Source organism: Aedes aegypti, chromosome 2, assembly GCF_002204515.2.
Source record: "Aedes aegypti strain LVP_AGWG chromosome 2, AaegL5.0 Primary Assembly, whole genome shotgun sequence".
In the NCBI taxonomy this organism is placed as follows: domain Eukaryota; kingdom Metazoa; phylum Arthropoda; class Insecta; order Diptera; family Culicidae; genus Aedes; species Aedes aegypti.
Window position 1 is genome coordinate 108,009,746 of NC_035108.1, and position 23,829 is coordinate 108,033,574.

General features: G+C 37.3%; 1 protein-coding gene across 9 annotated transcripts in view; it reads left to right on the plus strand.

Moving 5' to 3' along the window:
* Positions 1 to 23,829, plus strand: part of LOC5574062 (zinc transporter foi) — a 120,574-nt gene that overhangs the window by 92,265 nt on the left and 4,480 nt on the right. For all 9 annotated transcript variants that reach the window (XM_021841892.1, XM_021841898.1, XM_021841893.1 and 6 more), the window contains one exon: positions 9,203 to 10,792. In XM_021841892.1, coding sequence (XP_021697584.1) covers positions 9,203 to 10,792 — 1,590 coding nt within the window. The remainder of the gene's footprint in view (positions 1 to 9,202; positions 10,793 to 23,829) is intronic.

Genomic DNA, 23,829 nt, shown 5'->3' on the forward strand with positions numbered 1-23,829 from the left:
TAGAACCACAAAATGCTACATCAATTATTCCTGTAGCTCCTCTCGTTCCTTTCCTCTAAAAAAATTGGTGTAGTAAATTTTGAAATAACTATTATATTAGTTTTTCTGGAAACTTTTCCAACACTTTCTCAGGAATCCAGAAGTGATCTGAAGATTTCTGAAAGGCTTCTCTCTTGTATGAATTTATCACGTATTTCGTCAGTGATATCTTTAATTTTTTTTTCTGGAATGACCCTAATAGGGTGCCGGTACCAATGGTAGTAATGTACCAGTAGATTGGACTATGAAAAAAAACGTACATTTTTAGAAAAAAATGACATCTGTTATTTTTGGTGGATAGATCCTAAACTAGAGGTTAGTCGATTTGCCAAATTTCGGCTTTTTATTCTTTCAAAAAGTCAAAATAATAGGGTTTACGCAAAAAATTAGCTCCCTTGCACCAATAGTTGCCGTTGTGTTCCAGTAGTGGATCAACGGATGGAAGCAGTTTTTAAAATGTATGTATAAAAATGAAGAAAAGTCCCAGACATGATCTTTATACCTCATTCGGAAGATATTAGTTGCTGTTCCGAGGGAAAAATGTTAAACCTGTGTAAAAATTTACCATTCTGTTCAAAAATCCTTGTATCATTCCCGAACGTCGTCTACTGGAGCACTAGCACAACTACTGGAACACGTGTACCGATAGTGGCTCAAGCGATTTTATGTTTAAAAAAATAGTTTTTTCCTTTTTTTTATTTTTTCCTTATAGTAGAAGTTAAAATCTTTCTGTTGACGCTGAAAGATCTCTATTAAGACTTTTCGTTATTTTGTTATGTTTTTTATAGCTTCGGTAGTCTACTAATGGCACCGGCCCTCTAATTTCTTAAAAAATTCTTAGCATCTTCTTGGAAAAATTACTGGAGAAATTTTGTAGGAACTCTTTGAGGACATCTTTGGGAAATTTTCTAAGGGTTCAAAAAAAATCTGGTTCAATTCCTCAAGGTACCATTCAAGGAAAATGAGAGAAAATCCTGAATGAATTCCTTGGGAAATCTGTGAAGCAAATCCTCAATGTGCTCATAAAGAAATCTTCTAATTAATAGCTGATTCGAGCAAATACTGTAGGAAGGAATTGAAGCGTTCAATCTCGTTTTCGTCTCATTTTTCAGGCATGAGGTATCTCAAGATACTTAGCCGCTATCAGCCCTGAAGTGCTCGTATCGGCATATTACTGTTCATTAATTGACATTTAAATTACTAAATGAAAAGAGAAACATGACTTCAACAAAATAGATAATCAAGGCCCATTATTTTATTCACAAATATTCATGTTGATTAATAGTACATTAATATTTTTATTAATTGACTGATGGTCAACTGGATCACACCCCTGATACGGTCTCTTTTTAATCCATTTTCTTGTTCTTGTTCGTGCTTAGTCTTCTTTCGGCTTTTTTTTTCAGGCATTATGTCTCTAAAGATCCTTTGGGCATTTGGACACTTAGTCGCTACTAGCCTTAATAAATAGAGGAGTGAGTAGTGTTTGGTCCATCAATTGTGTTGCTTGCCCTTGTGGAGATGAGCGATGCAATGAAGGTAAGAATCAGTCGGGTCAGTGTTTGATCTGTCAATAATTGTGTTGTGGCCACCGAACCGGGAAAAACGGGAATTTTAATCCACCGGGAAAAAGACGGGAAAACCGGGAATTTGAAAAGATCACCGGGAATATCGTAGTTATGTTTAATGATATTGGCATGAGGCATCCGCAATTCCGTTTTGAATCAAAGTTTAATTACTTATTGCAGATTGGTTTAGCACTAGTAATATGTCACTAGTTATCTAATCGACGATCTAATCTAATCTAATTTTGAATAAGGGCTCATTTACGATTTTAATAACGATCAAGTTGTTACAGCTCTTATAAAATGTGTAGAATATCCATACAAAAAGCATTACGAGAAGGTGGGTGGATGTCAAAAATGATAATTTTCGGTGTTATTAAAATTGTGAGTGAGCCCTAAGTAAGTGCTTCTACATGACCATGGAACAAGGCCACATTGTTTCATCCATACCTTGAACTTAGAGAACTCTTTTTTTTTTTAAGACAATTCATAGCATTAAGAATTGAAATAACTTAAATTACGGTAAAGAACTACTAGGGCATCTTGATTATTTACCTAGGCATCTGGGGCTTTTGTCGGCCAAATTATCAGAGATTCAGCATTAAGATGTACCTAAGATGATTATAAACCAAAGCCAAACCTCGAAATTTTAAGAGCACGAGTCTAGAGAAACAAACAGAGCTCTGAACTGAAATTTTAATCGTTTTGTCATCACCAGAATGCAACCAATCCATCAAATTTTCAACGCGAACGGTTGTCAGGTTCTCTAGATCGTAAAACTTGAACATGAAAATTCGGAGTTTGGCTGAAAGGGCATATTGTTGGTAAGTATGGTTCAAACAGCATTCACATTAAACCCTTGTCGTGTCATGAGTAGGATCTGTTTTACTAGCACAATTAACCATCTCTTTCCCATGGTAGATAGCTCCAGAGCTCCATTGATTTTCGACGAACGCGAAACAAATCGATTCAGATGCCATGCTGTAGTTTTCAAAATAAGATTCTATATAGATTAGAACAATCTAATAGTCAACTTATTGTTCCGATAGTGAAACTAAGTATTTATAAATAATCAAATTACTATGAAAAAACAGCTAAAAAAATTTAAACCGGTTTAAAAAAATGTGGCGGTACTTTTCAGAGAAACGATTTTGATATAGTTAGACAGAATGGATTAAAAACCAGGAAAATTATGTAAAATATACCGGGTAAAGTGGTGTGATCCAGGGTGTCCATCCATCCGGGAAATCCGGGATAAGCGGGAAAAACACGGGAATTCCAATTGACCGGGAAAAATACGGGAAATACCCGGGAAATTGTAAAACGTACCGGGAAAACCTATATGGGCGAAAGAAGACAATTTGCAATTCACGTCATTATTAATTATTGATATTTTTTTCCTGAAGAGATCTTTGGCAGGGTTTTTGTGCATAAGATGCTTTGTGAATTTTTGGATAAAAATATCAATTAGATTGATCAGATGATCAGATCATCAGGATCCTATTTTTTTAATTGGGTACTTAGGGACACCGGACATGGTTCTTGATGAGACGATTGATGAATTTCTATTGAGATTCATGCCATATTATTGATGAGATCTCGGAGGAATCTTATTGGGAATCAAGGCGATAATTATCCAGGTATTAGACTAGGTAGTTAGTTCTTCGAAAAAAAAAACACTGAAAAGGTAATGGGCGGATTGCTAAGCATATTTTGATTGGGTTCTATCAAAGATACTTTGCTGATTTTTCTCAAGATTCTTTGTAATTCCTAGCGGTTGGTAAAACGTTAAGCTTAAAGATTTTTTTAGATATTTTGTGGGTTATCTGAGTGGTTGATGATAAATAAGGACAGATTAATTGAGAATTCATTTTTGGCAGATTCCTGGGTACGCTGATACTAATTCCTGAAGAAGCCATTTTTGGATTACTAATTTGACTAGTTCGTGATGTATGGTGAAGTCTTTGTGAGATTTAAGGCGAGATTTTGTATACGTCACTGCAAGTTTACAGCGAATTTTTCAACCAATTCTTCGCGAATTTCTTGTGAGATCCTTAATTTTTTTTTAGTTTTCAGTACATTCGTGGCAAAATCTTTGAAGGATTCCTAGGAGATGCTTGTTATTTTTTATTCCATTTTTTGAGCAAGGGAGCAATCACGTGTTTTCGGCAATATAGTGTCATAAAGATCTCTCCTTGGGTCCAATGAGATCAAGATTTTTCCAGAAATCAGCCATGGATCACATCTAATGCAGAACTTTGAAAGCGCTTTTGAGAAGCAAATGGATCGGCAATTTTTGTTAGAAATTGCCGTTTTTAGCAACCATTGTTTCAATTCAAATACACAGTTTCAATTTAAATACACAGAGTTTTTTTTATATATAATTCCAAAATCTCAGAATTTCATTAAAATGAAATAGTGTTCCGCACCGGGCCCCAACGGTGCGGAGTTCGATTAAGAGGCCCTCAAAATTAAGGTGAATGCCGTCTAAATGCACGATGCTAATGTTGAAATACACATTGAACAAATAGCTTAGCGGACTTTGAGGCAAGTGTGCCACCCCTGCTTTTTATAAAAACTACAGTATATATTTTCTGTTTGAGCTTAACAATACGTTCCCTTATAGTTCACAATACGATGAAAATTGCTCTATTTTTCACGTATTCACATCGACTTGTGCAAAGACAACCAAATTTGAGAGGATTTTTATAAGATTTCCTTGTTTCTAAATAGCATGGTGAAAGGTAAATTATTAACAGAATTTTCTAACGTACTGTACATCGTGAAACTATTCCAATGTGTAAGTTCTTGTGGCATTTGAAAGAAAAATGTATTTAGTTTTACATACGAAATCCAGTTTGGTTGAAATGTATACTTATTGGGGCAAGTGTGCCACTATTTGGTAAACAAAAATTGTTCGAGTGAAATTTATAAAAATGTAAACATCATCAACAAAATCATCATAATAAACCAAAATAAGGCACTAGTAGTAGTTTCTGAAGTATAGTAGGGGAATAACTGACATGTTTGCCCCCCAAAGTGATTTTTTCTCAAAATATTGAATAATGACATGTTTTTCGGCTTATTAAGTATCGTTTTACATATCTACATCAATATTTTACCGTTAATTAGTGCTGATCTAGTTTAATATTTTACATTTTCGCCGTAATATAAGGGTAATACATATATTGTATTGAATGGAGACAAAAATAACCATTTTAGTTATTCGAATTGAGTAATAAGGAGTTACGCATGGTTTGAGCCTTGTTTTAAAGCAACCCCTTATTACGGTAAACTTGAAATTATTTTTTAAATTATCGATTAACGTCTACTTTGTAAATAATATTAATAGGAAATAGAGAAAATTTCATTAAAAGTAAAATTACATGCGATGTTCATTCGGTGGCCGTCTTGCCCCATATGGGTGGCACACTTGCCCCATAGTGTCGAAAAATAGGTTATTTTGGATGAAATTTGAGAAGCTCCAAAACTAATACTTTTTGAAATTATTTTCTTTTTAAATGGCACAGTGGTTATGAAAAGATGTGAAACTAACATCATGAGACTAAATTAGTGGATTTTATAAGCTTTAGGCAAAGTTAGAGAACAATTTGCTTAAGGTGGCACACTTGCCCCAAATTCCGCTATGTAGAATTATGACTAAAGAGTTGGAACTTATGTTGATATGTTTCTACTACAAAACATTATTAGAAAAATTCCAATTGAAGACTCTACAGTTCTTCTTTGTTTAATTTATTATCGAGAGGAGTTGCAGTGAATTGACATGGAAGTGGAAATATTAGCTGGCGAAGTAGCGCTAGAGAGCAATGATTCATTACAGCTTTAATTAGATATTCAAAGAAAAGTTTGGATATTTTCTCAATGTTGTGTTTTTGAGTCGGGATTTATTTTGAAGCTCTCGATGAAAGAAATGCCTTTAAGTTCGACAAATTTGCAAGGTTTGCTTAAAATAAATTACCAAATGAACTCCAATGATTTCTTCAGGAGTTCATTTTAGATTTTCAAAAATTCAACGTAGAATTTTTTAAGGGTAGCCATAGAAATGACTTCAGAGATTCCATCATGAATTTCTTCAAAGATTCTTTCCGAATATTTTTAAGTAAATCATAATTGCGCAAGGAATGCATCCAATGATTTTACCATCTGATGATTGGAGGAACTGGCATAGGAATTCTCGTAGATCTTCCTGAAAAAATCCACAAATGCGTTTATTTTTTATAAGATAACTCTTGTAGGAAACTTTGGAAGGTCTTCTATTGTTACAACTGGGGAAATCAAAATAGTAAGAAAAGTAGTGCAAATGGATTTCCTGGAGCAAATTACGAAGAATACCCTTTAACCATCCCTTGAAACAAAGGAACTGGTAGATTTTTTGGGAGGTGGTGGAATCAATGGAGATATTTCTTAAGGGATCATGCACAACTTACGTCACGCTCCGAGGGGGGGAGGGGGTCAAGCCAAGCGTGACAAGCCTTACAAAAATTTCGGAGGACTCATACAAAAACGTGACAAAGGGGGGGGGGGGGTCAAAAAACTTGAAATTTAGCGTGACATAATTTGTGTACCATCCCTAAGGAGATTCCAAAAATATACCTGAAGACATCTTTGAATAAATCACTCGAAGAATACCTTATTTTTTTCCACAAGGAATCTGAAAAGAAATTTCTGAAGTAGGTACCAGTGAAAAAATCGCGTAATAGTTTCCGAAGGTAACTCTGAAACCTCTTGAAGCAAGATTCACTGTATGCAGAATTAAGAAAAAAATGTGAGTTTAAAGACAATTTTGCCTAAAATAGAGACTAGACTTCTGAAATGAAATCTACTACTAGTCTTGAATATGTACAACACATGTCCCAAAAATGGTAACTGATTTATTTGTTCAACTATGATTGCAATGAAAATCGGCTACTTTAAGATAGAACATACCTCCAAATCAGTGGCGACTCGTAACCTCACTTTCTACCTGTTCTACGACTCTAAAAATGACTATTTCGGCAAATTTAGATTATAAAACAAAACAGTTAATTATTGAAATCGTCCTTTCTAACAAATCTCTATTCATTACATGCAAATTTGTTGATGAAATTCAAGTATTTCTATTCGTGGAACAAGTAGATTAAAGGTTAGGAAATCGCAACTGCTCCAAATCAGTTCTAGATACACACCGCATAGGCCCCGCACATTTAGGTAGATCCGTCTGAATTACAAAATCAAACCAACCTATCTAGAATAAATTTAGAATAGGTATTTAGGCTACTCTAATCACTAATAACATTGATCATGAGGTCCCTGCCAAGTTCCATTCAAGGTCACCTTCAAACTAAATTTTTATCTGCTTGTTTACGTGTTAGTTTTCTAGAAATCAATATCATATTATTAAATGAAATTTTTACCACAATTTGGGGGCCCCTATGAACTCGGGGCCCATTTCGGACCGCACCCTCCGCATCCCCCTAGCTACTATGCTACTGCTTAAACTTGAAAAATAATATTTTTAAAGTCAAATCAAATATCAAAAAGCATCTGGAAACTATGGAGTCGTAGAGCTATTTTGCTGTCTAATTTTAAATGTTTACGCACCCGGGAAATTACCGGGATTTGGAAAACTGATTTTGAATAGACACCCTGCTGTGATCAAGTCAGTAGTGTTTGGTCCATCATTTGTGTCCCTTGCTTCTGCAGGAGCAAGTGATTGGGCCGGAAGCACACTCGTTTGGCATGCAATGCGTATTTGAGTAATCCGGTTGGGCGTGATTTTATCATGAAGATGTAGAGGCAGTGGCGATTTCCTAAACTCACCCTCCGAATTGACTCCGTACCGGGTCCCGAAAACCCCAGCTACCGCACTGCTTTCGGCGACTCCATTTTGTTATGGATTGTAAGTAACAGTATATTCCAATAAAATTCTTTTCTTACGAAAAAATGTGTAAAAATTAGAACTGCTGTATACTTTTCTGTTATTCCAGAGCATTTACAGTGCTATTCTGTATAATTGCAGCCGATTTTCATACAAACTGCTTAACTTTGGCATGTCACAGTTTTGTTCCCTTTCAAGCAATCGAGATGAAATTTACCTTGGCTTCATATTCAATAAAATATTTCAGCACCTTGTCTTTTGATTGCAGTTGATAGACCAGTGTGAAATGTGTGTACACTGTAACTCTGAAGTACCCATTAAATGGGTTCCAAATACTCCAGTACTGAGTTGTCAGAAAAAAAGGTATTTTTTAAATGTCACGAAAAGGGTAGTTATTCCCCATGAAGAAGTTTCTATTTGTTTTACAATGAGTCAATAATACGCGAGATGGTTTGACGAGTAGCACCTCAATTTTGAAATTGCTTTTGCAGCCATGTTTTCTTCGGTGATATTAAAATCTATTTTCGATGCCGGAACTATTTGTTATAGCTTATAAATGCTGCTGGAAATCATATTAAATCATAGAACCCGGATATTGTTGCGGCACAACAGTTTGCGGAGCCGATATGTCCAAGTTGGAAAACCGACAAAGAGTATTTGGAGTATCGGATCCACCAAATTGAAAATAAAAAAAAAATCAGAGGGGGTTGTGTACAAGACACGGCCGCATCACGTTAACTACGCCAACCTTCCTTTAATTATAATTTAGAATGAAATGGTTTATGCGTTCGTAGAAGTGCCCCAGTCATCGATATCGTCATCGCCACCGTAAATTTCAATTTGCCGTATTGTCAATTATTCTTGGAAAGGGCCGATTTAACTATTAGATTCTAGAAACACCCAATTTTCAACAGTTTATCTTCAAAAATCAATAGTATTCTCCATATGAGTAAAATGTTGTATATATTTCCGACCGATTGGTGGGAAAATATTGAAAATCTATCGATAAATGGCTGAGTTATTAGCGTTCAAAACCTAACATAATTTCGTGACGTCAAAAAATCAAATTGTTTGTGATTATGTGTGAACACAAGAAATGAAATAAAAAATATGTAATTCATTTATATCGTACTGAGATTTGTTTTTCGACTTGATTTTCCAATGTCTCAATTCTTAACCTGAATCTAGAGCGAAAAAAAACCATGTTTTGAAGTTCGTGTCAAAGTAGCCCGTCATTGAAATTTGTATGCGTCACAATTTTGAGTTAAAGAAAATCGGTTGGTATTGCACTGACGCAACTGAAAAAGTATCAGCACACTCTTGGTACGTCAGCGCATATAATAATACTTTTCCGGATCATTATGACCTATGTGGACTGAGTTTTATCACTTTGAAATTACGAGCTGCAATCTCAACATGGCTGCCAAAACGAATGACGGGCTACTTAGCCTTAATTGGTAAGTCGATGTTGTACAAAGTACAACAGGGCGACAGCCCGAAGGTTAAGATTTATCAAAAAATAGGGTCTTTCGTAAACTGTTCAGCTTGTTGACTTGAGGGGTCCACCCTTGGGTCCACCTGTTTGAACCATAACGCTTATCCACTAGTTTTAGCATATCCTAGCAAATAGCGACAAAAAACTTGAATTCTAACGATATGTGCTGATTAGAGATTGTAAGGTACAAGGGAAGTAAACAGATTTTTTTTTTTGCAATTTCAGTGCATCAATAGTGTTGATTTTGTGAACCGGATAGCGATTCCCAAGCCGGTGGCAATGGCCACGTTGCGCCCCGAAAAGCTCTCTCAACTTACTTACGATAGTGCAGCTAGCAACAGCACCAGTAGCGATAAGTCCAATGCCACCGTCGGAACTGACGGTGGAACCAGTAGTAATACACTTAGCAATAGTAATAGGACCTCCGGAGGGAAATCCAACGGTACCAACAGCGGTAACATCACGAGCGAACTAGATCGATTGAAAGCTTCGATCCGCCTGGAACGGGACGATCTGTTCAACATATGCCCGATTCTGTTGGCGCAGTTGGCATCGAAAACGTCCCGACAGCGTGCCGGGTGCATCGATCCGAATGTGGTTCCAGATCTGGCCAACTGGACAGGTGCAACGGCGCTGTATCCTTCGAAGGAGCACGTTGGGGAACACGGAGATGACACGATCGAGATGGCGGTCTGGATCTACTCCACGTTGGCCGTGTTGGGTGTCAGTTTGTGTGGTTTATTGGGCGTGGCTGTGATACCTTGTATGGATAAGCACTTCTACCAGCATGCACTGCAGTTTCTGGTGGCACTGGCCGTGGGGACACTTTGCGGGGATGCTCTGCTTCATTTGCTTCCGCACGCCATGATGGCAACGACGATGAAGAATTCACACGACGAAATGATGTACAAAGGTTTGGCCGCCGTTGGGGGCATCGTATTCTTCTACTTTATGGAGCGGATTCTGACGGTGGTGGCCGAGTGGTACAAACACCAGGCGAAGAAGGACAAACCTTCCTCGCGGGTCAGGGTTATGCGAGAACCCGAATCCAGTTCCTTGCAGCATGCCGGAAGTGGCGAGAAGCAGTGCAAGCACAAGTACAGTTCCTATCCCTATTGCTACGATGAGATCGCAACGGAAACCAAGGATGATCACCACGAGCACAACCACATGGAGAATCACCACCACAACAATCATAACAATACGACGGCCAAGTGCGCCAACAACCATGGCGGAGAACACGGAGGGGAACATGCTGGAGATTACGTCGGTCTTCATCACATCAGTTCCAAGGACGATTCCACCATTCAGGACAACAATACCGTTTCGACGAATTTGGATGACGCGTCGATCGAGAGCGAACCCTCCAAGCCGAAACTGCAACCCGAGAGCTATACCATCATCCTGCGGGAACACGAAACGAAGCACCACGGACACACCCACATGCACGGTCACGTCCACTCGCCACCGGGATCGCTGTCAGCGGTCGCCTGGATGGTCATCATGGGCGATGGGCTACACAACTTCACCGATGGAATGACGATCGGGGCTGCGTTTGCGAACAACATCGCCGGTGGATTCTCCACGGCCATTGCCGTGTTCTGTCACGAACTTCCGCACGAGCTAGGGGACTTTGCGGTGCTGCTGAAGGCGGGAATGTCCGCCCGGGATGCCGTGTACTACAATCTGCTGTCGTCCATTCTGAGCTTCATCGGCGTGATGATCGGCATTGTGATTGGGCACCAGCCGGAGGCGTCGGCATGGGTGTTCTCGGTGGCCGCCGGACTGTTCCTGTACATTGCGCTGGTCGATATGGTGAGTAGTTGAATGATGACGTTATCGCTTTTTGAAATCACTTGAGCTTAACAGAATAGAACTGAAAAAAACTAATCCGAATTGAATAGAAGTGAGCAGAGCTAAATGGAACAAAACAGAAATAAACAGCAGAACTGAATGAACTGAACAGAACTGAACAGAACTGAACAGAACTGAACAGAACTGAACAGAACTGAACAGAACTGAACAGAACTGAGCAGAACTGAACAGAACTGAATACCTAACTGAACACAACTGGACAAGAACTGAACGGTACAAAACAGACAATGAGCATAGAATTGAACACAGAACTGAACATAAATGAACAAAGCTAAACACAAAACAGAACCGAACTGGATACAGAACTGAATAGAACAGAACTGAGCTGAAGCTACAGTACTGGACAGAGTAATGTACGCATTGGCCGTTTTCCCATACAAAATGGTCAAGTTTGGAAATCTGAATCTCAGCTTCTAGTGGCCTGATTGATCTGAAATTTTCACCACAGCCTAGATATAACATAGATTTTACTCAATTGAAATATCACTGTATTTGAAACACAATCTTTTGAACTATTGAAAATCTCTCAATTTGTGAAAAATCGCATAATTTTGTTTTGAAATTCCCTGGGCTTGGGATTATATTTTCCAGGGAGCGATGAGTTTTGATAATTGATCGCTGTTGTTAGTAGATTGATTAGATGTTAGGTGAATTTCAAAGCAATGGCAAACTTTTTATTACAAAATTTAGATTTTGTCTTCAGACCTAAAGATTCTGGTTAAACTACTGCAGAGTACGGCTATCACTCATCAAAATTACTTTCACTTCGGGAAAATATAATTTCAATCTGGCGAGAAGATTACAAACTGAGGGTGGGTTAGGAGCACAGTCAGACCCTTGAATGTGCAATGTGGGGTAGTAATTGGGAATGCCATTGACGGTTTGTAATCTTCTACGAGGTTTTCGAAAACCAACAGGGCGCGTGCACCGGGTTGCGGATAGGAGCAAAGGGAGATCAATAGCATCTACTTAAAATAATAGAGCAAAAAGCCGTTCCATGATTAGGTAATGTTTAGCGATCTTCTATGGTGTTCTAGTACTATAAAATTCTTCACTCAATGGGAATTCTGGCCTTGATAATATCAATAGTGATAAAAACATAAAATAATACCTAATACTCAATAAGTACAGTGTAGCTTCAATGTAGTCATAAATGAAATAAAATCAATTTTCTATACTTGACAAGGTTTTGAAGACAATCAATGAGTGAAAGAACTACCTATTAGAAAAGCCACATCAGCTAAGGCTATACATATACAAATGTTGGTCATAGGGTCATGGCGAGCATTCGGTATGTATGTCTATGACTGATTCTAATCTAATAGGGGCACTAGAAGACCACGCGGACAATTTCGAAACAAATTATTTTTATACATCGGTCTTATGATCCGAAAGGCTCAGCTATGCTGTAATGTCATTTTTTAAGCTATTCATTAGTGCTGTTTAATTGTTTATTATTATAACAAAATTACATAATTACTCATTACTAATCACTGTTCCTATATTCTCTCTTTCTCACCTTCTTAACTGTTGCATGATTATGATCATTACTAATATAATGCATGAGCATGCACAATAAGAATAATTTCAGAACTGTAAGCAGTCCATGGATAACTGGATAGAATAGCTTCGAAAAGAATGCTCAAAACAGAATAATTCTGGTCAGGGAAGTATGAACCACATGAGTAAGTAATACATTTCATTTTAATAATATCAAATATTTTTAAATAAATCAGCACCGCCAATCAGTAAACTGAATTATAATTTTATATCTGTACATAATAAAAACAGATAAAGTTTGTAAAGTTGTCACCATCGATTGAATTGCGTTCTTTATAGTAATGTTCAATCATTATCAAAAGCTCCTAAAGCGTCGCATCGTGCCATCAGCAAGCATCACTCTCATATTGTTATTACTTTGTTGTTTATTAAATTTCTATAAAGCGATCAGCTCATTCTTTCTTACTTGTACAATTGTTTGAAATTTAATTAAATTAAACCAAACTTCAAAACTCAAATTAAATTGCTCTCAGCACATTTACATTTTGCAGCATTAATCGCATTACTGTGTCAAGTCTTCTCCAATTTCCTATACCCTACCCCAACCCTTCCTATCATTTCCGATGGTGTTCAAGTGGTCCGCATAGACTATTACGGCCATTACCTATCCCTGCCCCCGGCTTTGGACTGACTTGCGCTCTCATTGCCCCACCAAACGCTGCAAAATGAAAATGAAAATGAAAATGAAATTTTGTTTTGAAATTATTTTGCAAACAATCAGTTTTTCCGAAAAAATGATGTTCTGCAAACTTGTTTGTCTTATCAAATTGCAAATTTTTGCAGAAGGACAAATTGCTCTAAATATTTACATTTAACCATCATTTCTATTTCAAAATTTTGTCATTTTCATCAAAATTCAAGATTTGCGATAACTCAAAAGTTTCTTAATGAAAAACTATGAATTTCTAGCCTAGCAAATTAGAGGTTACTTTCAAGCTGCGGTGAAAATTTCAGGTCAATCGGACATCTAGAAACCGAGATATAAGCCTCCAAACTTGACCATTTTGTATGGAAAAACGGCCAATGCGTACTTTATTCTGTCCAGTACTGTATATCTTAACATAACTAGAAAAACTGAACTAAATTTAAACTGTCCTGAATTGAAGTGAAAACTAAACTTGAAACTTAACTGGACACTAAACTGGAATATTTTCAAGGAATACTTCAGGAATCATCCAGAAATCTTCAAAAGATTCACCAAATTCTCCAATTCTATCAGCGATTTCTCAAGAGATTGTTAAAGGAGTTTCTCCATGATGCTCCAAGAAATCCGTAAGCACTCCAGCATAGTTCATTGGATTTCTTCCAGAGATTTGTCTAAAGACTGCTCTACCGATTTCTCCAGTTGTTGCTTTAGGAAATCTAAAAAATACTAAAGAGTTCTGTTGATTGCGCCACGTCAAATAACCCATCTAACTCTTCATGCCCCATAGCGATTGACGTTGAACATCAAACACGGCGTTGTCATTTATCTACCAAAGACAACATTCAGCAGAATGACACAATGAAGGAGAGACAATAGCCATACAGCCACGTGACGACTTCTAATCTAAAGCGTTGTGAAATTACCTCTTAAATGCACCTTTAATTTGCTTTATTTAAAGTTAATATTCCGTCCACTTAGGGAATTTTATAAAATAGTATACAGATAATCGTAAATTTATGATTAAATGTGAGATATAATGGATTATGAAATGAACTAAATGCTCACGTAACTATGTTTGCTATTACAGAGTAAGACAAACATGCTCCATTGAACTAATATCGATAGATTTAATCGCTCTTAGCTTGCGGGGTAAGTTTGCTGAGATAATGGTCTTGTAAATGCTGATTTCTGAATTTTAATTTAGCATGAGCCTTAGCGACTGAAATTATCGGTGTATTACGATTGACAAGTCTAGGGTCGAATCATACATTTAGTATAGGTAAGGAACTCTATCAATGACTTTGTTGAACCTTACGACATCTTTCACTATTGACAGACCAGACAAGACAGTGACCATAAAGTTGGATTCGACGAACCGTATTGTATAGTTGAGGGGTAGCAAACACCATAGTAAGATGTTGAATTAAATAATTTAGTATCAAAACTCACTGTTCCTTTATTCTGCAGGAATTTTGTAATTATATCTGAGCCGAACAATAAATTGACAAAATCTACTACCCGCTACCGCCCAACAAGTTCTACCAAAAAAATCCACGAAGGTTCATTCCAGAGCTTTTGAAGAAAAACTTGATTTTGTAGTGCTTACGAGAATCCGTCCAGGAGTTCCTATGCTGTTTTAGGTAGTCTTCCAGCCATGTTTATATTGATTCCTTCTACATCACAGGAATTGATCCGAACATTATTCCATAACTCTTCCAGGATTTCCTCCATTCATTCAGGGATTACTCCTGCAGTTCATCCAAACATTTCTGGAGTTATTTCTTGAATGGAGCTGTATGGTTTCTTCTGTTCGTTTAAGGTTTCGCACCAGCAAATTCCGACCTATATGTTTCCAGATATTTTTTCAGAAATCTGCTAGATATTAGACAATTTCTTAGAAATTTATCTAGAAAATCCTCCAAGACTTTCTCAAAAGTACAGTAGATCCGTGCAGGAGTTCATCAGAAATTTCCACACAAGTTTCATCAGGGATTACTTTAGGATTTCTACAATCATTTTCGAAACTTTGTATTGGCGATTTCCAGAAGATGTATCTGAAAGAACTTTTGGACTTTCTTTGACTTTCTTTGAAAATATCTCAAAAAAGTTCTGGAAGAATTCTTGAGCAATCTTAGGAGGAATCTCCAGAGTAATTTCTGATTTAAAAAATAAAATTTAACGACAATTCTGTAGAATATCCTTCAGAATATAGATTTATGAAAGCTTCTGAAGCAAATCCCAGGAAATCTTGGAAACATTCCTAGGGAAATTGTTGGTATACTGGATAATTTCTTGGTGGAGTTTATTGAGAAATGTGGAAAAGTTTTTGAGGAAACTGCAGGTTGAATCTTTGGAGTAATTTCTGGGGATTGGATAATCTCGAAATTGGTCTTATGCAGCCCACAGACGCTCAGACGGTTTGACCAACATTGACTCCGCCCCCCAAGTTAGTCAAACCGATGGAGAATATTTTCGAGATAGAAATTGCGTCTGATATCCACCGGACAAAAAAAAAATAAATGAATAAATGATACCACGTTCCAGAGTCGAAAAAATATTTATGAAGCATCAAGACAAACTAATCAAAAATGTTATTAGCACGAAATTTTAGCTAATCATCGTGCATTGATATTTGTCTAATGGCAACATATGTACCAGGATTCAAATTTGATTAAGGAATTTACAGGTAGAGGAGAGAGATTTCTACAGAATATCCTGCAACAAATCAAATTGAAATTTCACGAAGTTTCTTTTTATTAGTACTCTCATAATAAATTTATATGGGGCCCAGATAGCCGTAGCGGTAAACGCGCAGCTATTCAGCAAGACCAAGCTGAGGGTCGTGGGTTCGAATCCCACCGGTCGAGGATCTTTTCGGGTTGGAAATTTTCTCGACTTCCCAGGGCATAGAGTATCTTCGTACCTGCCACACGAAATACGCATGCAAAAATGGTCATTGGCATAGTAAGCTCTCAGTTAATAACTGTGGAAGTGCTCATAAGAACACTAAGCTGAGAAGCAGGCTCGGTCCCAGTGGGGACATAACGCCAGAAAGAAGAAGAAGATAATAAATTTATACAGTAATTTTCTATGTACATACATTAAGATTTTGAATAACGCCAATATATCATGACCAAAGATTAAAATTCAGAATTTTCCCGACATTCATCCAGGAAATCATTCAATAATATTCAAAAAAAACTTACGACCTTCGATTTTGCTTACAATTTATCCAAGGTCCATGATCCATAACTTATGGTGAAGTGTTAATCCAGGTGTTTTTTCACAAATTCTTCAAGCAATGTTTCCAGTAATTCTTCAGTTTCTGCAAACATTTCTCCAGATTCCATCAAGAAACCCTTCTTAGATTCTAGAAATCCTTCCAATAATTTGAAAATTCTCATGAAATTTATCCAGATATATACCTGAAATTCCTTTCCGAAATTCTCCAACGATATTTCTACAAAGTTTCTTCTAGGAATTTCACCTAGAATCCTTTCAGATGTTTTTCCAGGAGTCCCTACAAAACAAAATACAGGTAATTCTACAAGAATTCCTATCGATAGTGTTCTTTTAGTTTCATCAAGGATTCCCAAAAAAATCTTCTGTCATTCCTCCAGGAACTACTTCATAGGTGAAACCATGATTTTTTCCTAGAGATTCACTAATTAACCTAGGTATTCTTTCATAAATTGCATCATGCTTTTCTCAACCACATTTTCAAGAAATTCTCCAAAAAGTTTACCGGTATTTATTAAACAAAATCTCCGGATAATTCATCGCAAATTCCTCCACTATTTCCATTAAAATTTCTCCAGGGATTTAAAGGATTCCTTCAAAAGTATATTCAGGAATTCTTCGAGGAATGCATCCAATGATTCATCCAGGAATTCCTGTAGGTATGTGTGTAAGAAATCATCCAAGGGTTTTATATGGGATTCATCCAGAGATTCCATAAGCAATTCCACCAGGAGTTTATCCAGCGATACCTTCAAGAATTCTTCTAAAGGTTCCCCAAGGCATTTTTCCAGGGATTAAACTAGAAGTTTGTGTTAGATTTTTTTCGGGGATTTCTCCAAGTATTCCATTAGGAATCCTTGAGAGTTTTCATCAAGAATTTATTTAGTGACTCATCCATATATTTTTAGAAATTCCTCCAGGATTTTTTCCACGAAATTTTCCAGAAATTCTCCAAGAAGTTTCTCCCGGAATTTCTACAGGATCCACTATTTTCTATGCAGCTTTACCATTATTTCTATGGAATTCTATTCAACAGTCTCTTTAGGGATTCATCCAGGGTTGTTTCCAAGGGTTCTTCCAGGCATTCTTCCAGGAATTCCTTAAGAGATTCTTCAGTAGTTTATCCAGAGGCGACTCGTAACCTCACTTTTTACCTGTTCTACGAAACTAAAAATGATTATTTCGGTAAATTTAGATTATAAAACAAACAGTAAATTATTGGAAACGTCCTTTCTAACAAATCTCTTCTCAATAGATGCAAATTTGTTGCTGAAATTCAAGAATTTATATTCGTGGAACAGGTAGATTTGAGGTTAGGGAATCGCCACTGAGTTTATCCCTACATTCCACTAGGAGTTCTGTCACCAATTTTCCAGGGATTACTTCAACATTACTCTGAGAATCCCTTCAAAAATTCCCCTTGTGATATTACCGGCAAATAGTGAACATTTCATTTAAAGCTTTGTCAATAATTCCTACATGACGGAATTCATCTTCTAGGAATTCTTTCAAGAAACTTCCCCAGAGGTATTCCGGGGATTTCACCATGGATTCTCCAGTTAGCCTACCTGAAATTCCTCCTTGGATTCCAGCAGCAATTCTTAAGGGATTCCTCCAGGAAGCCTTATGAGATTCAACTAAGAATTCCACTAGAAGCGGCCTTAGAAATTCCACCAGGAATTTGTCTAGCGATCATACCAGAAAACTAAATCAAACCAAAACTGATAAATAAAACCAAAACGTTGAAGAAATCATCGGAAGTATTCCAGAAGAAGAATTCTTGAAGGAATTACTGAACAAAATTCTTGAGGAATCCTCGAAAGAGTTCTACGAGTATATTCTGGTAGAAATCGTGATAAAATTTCTACATGAGTTATATATGAAATCTCTGTAGGAGTTTCACATTTCCCTCTATTACTCTTGAAATCCCTGAGATTATTCTTCGTGGAAAATCTGGAGAAATTTCAGTAAAATTTCGTAGAAGAAATATGAAAGAAACCCCTGGAGGAATTTGTGGTGAAATCATTGGTGGAATTTCACAAGGAATTTCTGAAGTAATGTTTGAAAAAAAAATATTGAAATACTTTTCGGAATTCTTGCGTGAAATTATTGCAGGAATTCCAGGTTGTTTCCCTGAAGAAATTCCTGGTGGAATCCTTAGAGGAACTTCTGGTCACATTACTGGGAGAATTTCTTGTTAAATCCCAGAGAGAATCAATGGAAATACTTCTGGCGGAATTTCTGGAATTTCTAGTGGAATCCCTGGTGAATGCTCTGGAAGAAATCTTGATGCAAATCCTAAAGAAAGTCCTTGTGGGAATTCGTGGTAAAAATTTCTGGAGAAACTCCAGGTTGCCCTGTAGAAAATTTCTGATCGATTTATATCAGGATTCCCAGGAAGAATTCTTGCTTGAATACCTGGAATAATTTCTGGTATAATCCGTAAAGAAAATACCGTAGAAAGGATTACGGTGAAATCGCGATGGAAGAATTTCTGGTGGAATCCCTAGTCAAAATTCTGAAGAAATTCCTGAAACTAGTTCTGGTGTAATCCCTGTTTTTTTTTAGCAATATTTTCGAAATTACAGGCGGTGGAATTCCATAATAAATCCCTGAATAATAGTTTTTTTTTTATCAAATATCTTGATGAACTCCTGGTGGGAACGTTGAAAAATTTCCTGGAAGAAATTATCGGAGTTTTCCTGGTGTAATATCTAGCAAAACTTCTACTTGAATTACTAGAGCAATTCTTCGTGAAATTCCTTGTGAAATCTTTAGAAGAATTCATTTCAAAACCCCAAAAAATCATGATTGAATCCATGTCGGTATTCCTGAAGAAATCACTGGAGCTGAAATTTCTGAAAAAAAAATCCGTTGGAAATACTGGACAGTTCTGGTTATACATCTGTAAAAAATCTGATAGATTTTCAAATGAAATTGTTCGATGATGGATATATTCGGACAAAATCGTTGGTGGAATAACAAAATTAACTCAAAAGCGCACGTTCTCTACATTCCCACGGCGACAACGCTGCATAAATTTACGCAATGTGAATTATCACCCATGCGCATCGGTAGTTGATAAGGCGCCAATTTGACTAGCTGACACTGGTGTTCGTATAACTGCCCCACAGACAGTACAATCAGTTCGTCAAACACTTGGATCCGCCCATCAGCGGTTTGTCAAAGTTTGTTGCGGCAACACTATATTTCTTCGCATGTTTTGAATGATCTCGGCAAGTCTAGTAAAGGCTGTGGGGGAAATATTTTTACGATTTTTGATCAATAATCGTTATGAGAAAGAGCAGAACTTTGAATTGATATTTCGGCAAAACTCTAACATTATTAGGGTTCTCTGTCGGGGATTATTCTGAACAGTCATCGATATCTATCTAGAATCTTCCTCTAGTTATTATACTTTGAAGTTTTTCCAGGAATCCAGTTTATACTAGGAATTCCACCAGAAATTCTTCCTGGGATTCTACCAGGAATTTTATCAATAATTTCTCTCGAAATTTATCCACAGATTCAATCAGAAAATCCTTCAGGCATACCTTCAAGTGGCATTCTTCCAGAGATTCCTTCAAAGGCTCCTCCACTAATTATCCAGCATTTCCTCCACTGATTCCTTCAAATATCAACCAAAAAAAATGCTTAAAATGATTTCTTCAGTAATTTTTCAGAGCTTACTCCAAGGTTGATTCCAAGAATTCCTACAAAGATTGCTTCACCAATTTCTTCAAAGATTCCTTCTGGAATTCTAGTTCCAAGGATTCCATCTTGTATTATTCAGTAATCATATCACGAACTCTTTCAGATACTTCTCAAAAAAATCACCAGAAATTCCACCAAGGATTTCACCAGGACTTTTGTCAGGGCTTCCTCCTAGGACTCCTCCTTGAATTCCACCAGAAGTTGCTTCAGAAATTCCCAGGATAATCTCCGGGGATTCTTCTCTAAGGAATCTTCAATGAATTCTTTCATGATATTTCTCCAGTGTTTCCTTCAAAGATTCTTCCTTGTGACCCTGAAGGGACTCTACGAGACTTCAAGAATCTACCAGAAATGTTCTCCAAGGATTCCTAATGGAATTTATCCATCAATTTCTTGAAGGATTTTTCCCAAGGAATCCTTTAGGGATTGCTTTAAAAGTTCTTCCAGAGATATATGAAGGAATTTCTCCTGTGATGTCTTTGGTGATTACTCCAAGGATTACACAATAAATAGTTCCATAAATTTTTCCAGAAAATCCTTCCAGGGATTCAACTTGAAGACATTCAGAGAAATGCTTTGTTTAAACTTCTGAGTGAATATCAGTTGAATCCCTGGAGGAATAATCATTTCAAAATTGCGTAGATGCCTTCCTGATGTATACCTAGAGTAGAGAAAGGAAGAATTGCTAGTTCAATCCTTCGCGGAATTCCTCTCTTTCGCGGAAATATTGGTTGTTTTTCAGAAAAAAAATCTGGTGAATTGTTTTGATTAATTCCCTGGAGGGATTACTGATACCCTGAAAATGGGATGGTACTAGCTAAGAAGGGAAATCCTAGTAAAACCATTGAAGTATTTTCTGGTAGAGCTTCTGGCGAAACTCTGGTAGATTTATCTGGTGGAAATTCTAGCGAAACTTTGGTGATATTCTAGTGTTAATCCCGGGTAGAACTCTTAGTGAAATTCCCTAAAAAACTCCTCTCGCGAAATCATGGAGAATTACCTGGGTGAATTCCAGATGCAAGCTATGGAGGAACCTCTGGTGGAATCCTTAGAGGAGCACCTGGTGGATTTTTAGTTGGAGTCCTTAGAGGAGATTCTAGTGGCATTTTCGAAGAATTCCTGGTGGAATTATTGAAGGAATTCTCAGAGGCATCCCTGAAGGAATTCTTTTTCGAGTTCATGGAGGAACTGCTCATAGAGTTACAGGAGAATTATTCCCAGATTACTTGTTAAATCCTTAAAATATTTTTTTGGTAAAATTGCTGGAGAAATTCCTGAAAATCCCGAAAATCCCTGGAGATATTGCGCAAGAAATTCCGGAAGGAATTTCTTGAGTTATTCCGGTGATAAGTTTCTGGTAAAATCCCAGGAGGAATTTCTGGTTTCCCTTGAGGATCATTGGAGATATTAATTCCTTGAAGAATCTCGGGAGACATCACTTGATTATTTCCGGGTGATCTCCCTCGAAGAATTCCTGGAGAAATCCCTCAAAAAGTTCCCTAAAAAAACCCTCGAAGAAAATTATGGTAAAATTCCTTAATGAATTCAGGTAGTAAATAGTAAGATGAAACCCAGAATAACTCTCAAGGAATTTCTGAAGAAACCTTTAGAAGAGTTCCTGATAGAATCCCTGACAGACCTTCTCATGGAATCCCAGAAGGTGTTCATGATGGAGTTCCAAAAGGATTTTATAATACAATCTTAGAAGTGTTTCAAAAAGAAATCCATGGAAGAACTTCCGATGGAATTCCTGCAGAAATTTCTAATGAAATCTATTGAAAGACTCCTGATGAAATCCCCAGAGAAACTTTTGATGGAGTCCTTGGAGGAACTTCTGATGGAATCCCTGGAAGAATTTCTGATGGAATTCGTAGAGTAAATCTTGATAGAATTCCTGCAGGAATTCCAGTTAGAATCTCTGAAGGAACTCCTAATTCAATTCCTACAGAAACTTTTGATATTCTTGAAGGAACTCCTGATGGAATCCTTAGAGGAACTCCTGATCAAATCCCTAGAAGGACTCCTAATGAAGTAATCTCTGGAAGAATTCCTAATGGAATCTCTAAAGATACGGCTGATGGGATCCTTATAGAAACTCCTGATGAAATTCCTGGAGGGATTTCTGACAATATGCCTGGCGGAACTCCTCATACAACCCCAAGAAGAAATCCTGATGGACTTCCTTGAGGAATCCCTGGTATATTCTCTAGAGAAATTGCAGGTGCAATCTACGAAGAAGCTCCTGATGGAATCCCTAGAGAGACTTCTGAAAGAATCCCTGTAGGAATTCCAGGTGGAATCTCTGAAGGAACTCCTGATAGAATTCCTACATAAACTTTTGATAGAATCGCTGGAGGAATTCTAAATGGAATATCTAAAGGAACTGCAAATGAAATCCTTGAAGGAACTCCTGATGAGATCCCTGGAGGAACTCCTGATAAGATTCCTGATGGAACTCCTGATAGAATCCCTAGATCCTGATATAATCTCTGGAGGAGTTCATGATAGAATCTCTTTAAGAATTCCAGGTGGAATCTCTGAGAGAACTATGGATGGAATCCCCTGGAGATAATCCCCAGAAGAATTCTTATGAAAGTCCCAAAGGTACTCTTGATAGAATCCCAATTTTCCCCTGGAAGAACTCCTGATGGAATCCTTGGAAGTATACCTAGAGATATTATTCAAGAAACTTAAGATGAAATCATTGGAAGAACTCCTGATGAAATCCCTTGAAGAGCTCCTGATGGAATCCCTATGGAAACTCTTGATGAAATTCCTAGAGGAATTTCTGATAGAATTCCTAGAGGAATTCCTGATGATAGAAAAAAATCCTGATAGAATTCTTTGGGGATCTCCTGATATGATCTCTGGAGGAGCTCCTGCTCCTGCTGGAATCACTAGAGGAAGTCCAGGTGGAGTTTCTATTGGAACATTTGATGGAATCCCTGGCGGAACTTCTGATGAAATCCTCAGGGGTACTCCTGATAGAATACCTATAGGAACTCCTGATGGAATCCTTGGAGGAATTCCTGACGATATCCTTGAAGGAAGCTTCTGATGAAATCCCTGGAGCAATTCTTATAAGACTCCTGGTGGAACTCTTGATGAAATCTTTCGAGGAACTCCTTGTGATATATCTAGAAGACATAGTAATTAAATTCCTCGAGGAACTTCTGCTACAATATCTAGAGGAACTCCTAATAGAATCTGACAAGGAATTCCAGATGAAATCTTAGAAGGAACTCTTAATAGAATCTCTAGAGGAACTCCTGATGATATCCCCAAATGAACTCTGATGGAAGCCCTAAAGGTACTCTTGATAAAATCCCAATTTCATCTCCTGATAGAATCCCTGGAAGAACTCCTGATGGAATCCTTGGAAGAATTCCTAAGGATATTATTGAAGGAACTCCAGATGGAATCATTGAAGGAACTCCTGATGGAATCCCTATGGAAACTCTTGATAAAATCCCTGGAGGAACTCCTGATAAGATTCCTGATGGAACTTCTGATAGAATTCCTAGAGGAATTAATTATGACATGCTTAGAAAAAATCCTGATAGATTTCTTCGAGGAACTCCTGATATAATCTCTGGAGAAACTCCTGATGGAATCACTGGAGGAAGTCTAGGTGGAGTCTCTAAAGGAACTTTTGATGGAATCCCTGGCGGAACTCCTGATAAAATCCTCAGAGGCTCTCCTGATAGAATCCCTATAGGAACTTCTTACGAAATCATTGGAGGAATTCCTGAAGATATTCTTGAAGGAACTCCTGATGGAATCATTGGAGGAACTACTAATGAACACTCTAGATAAA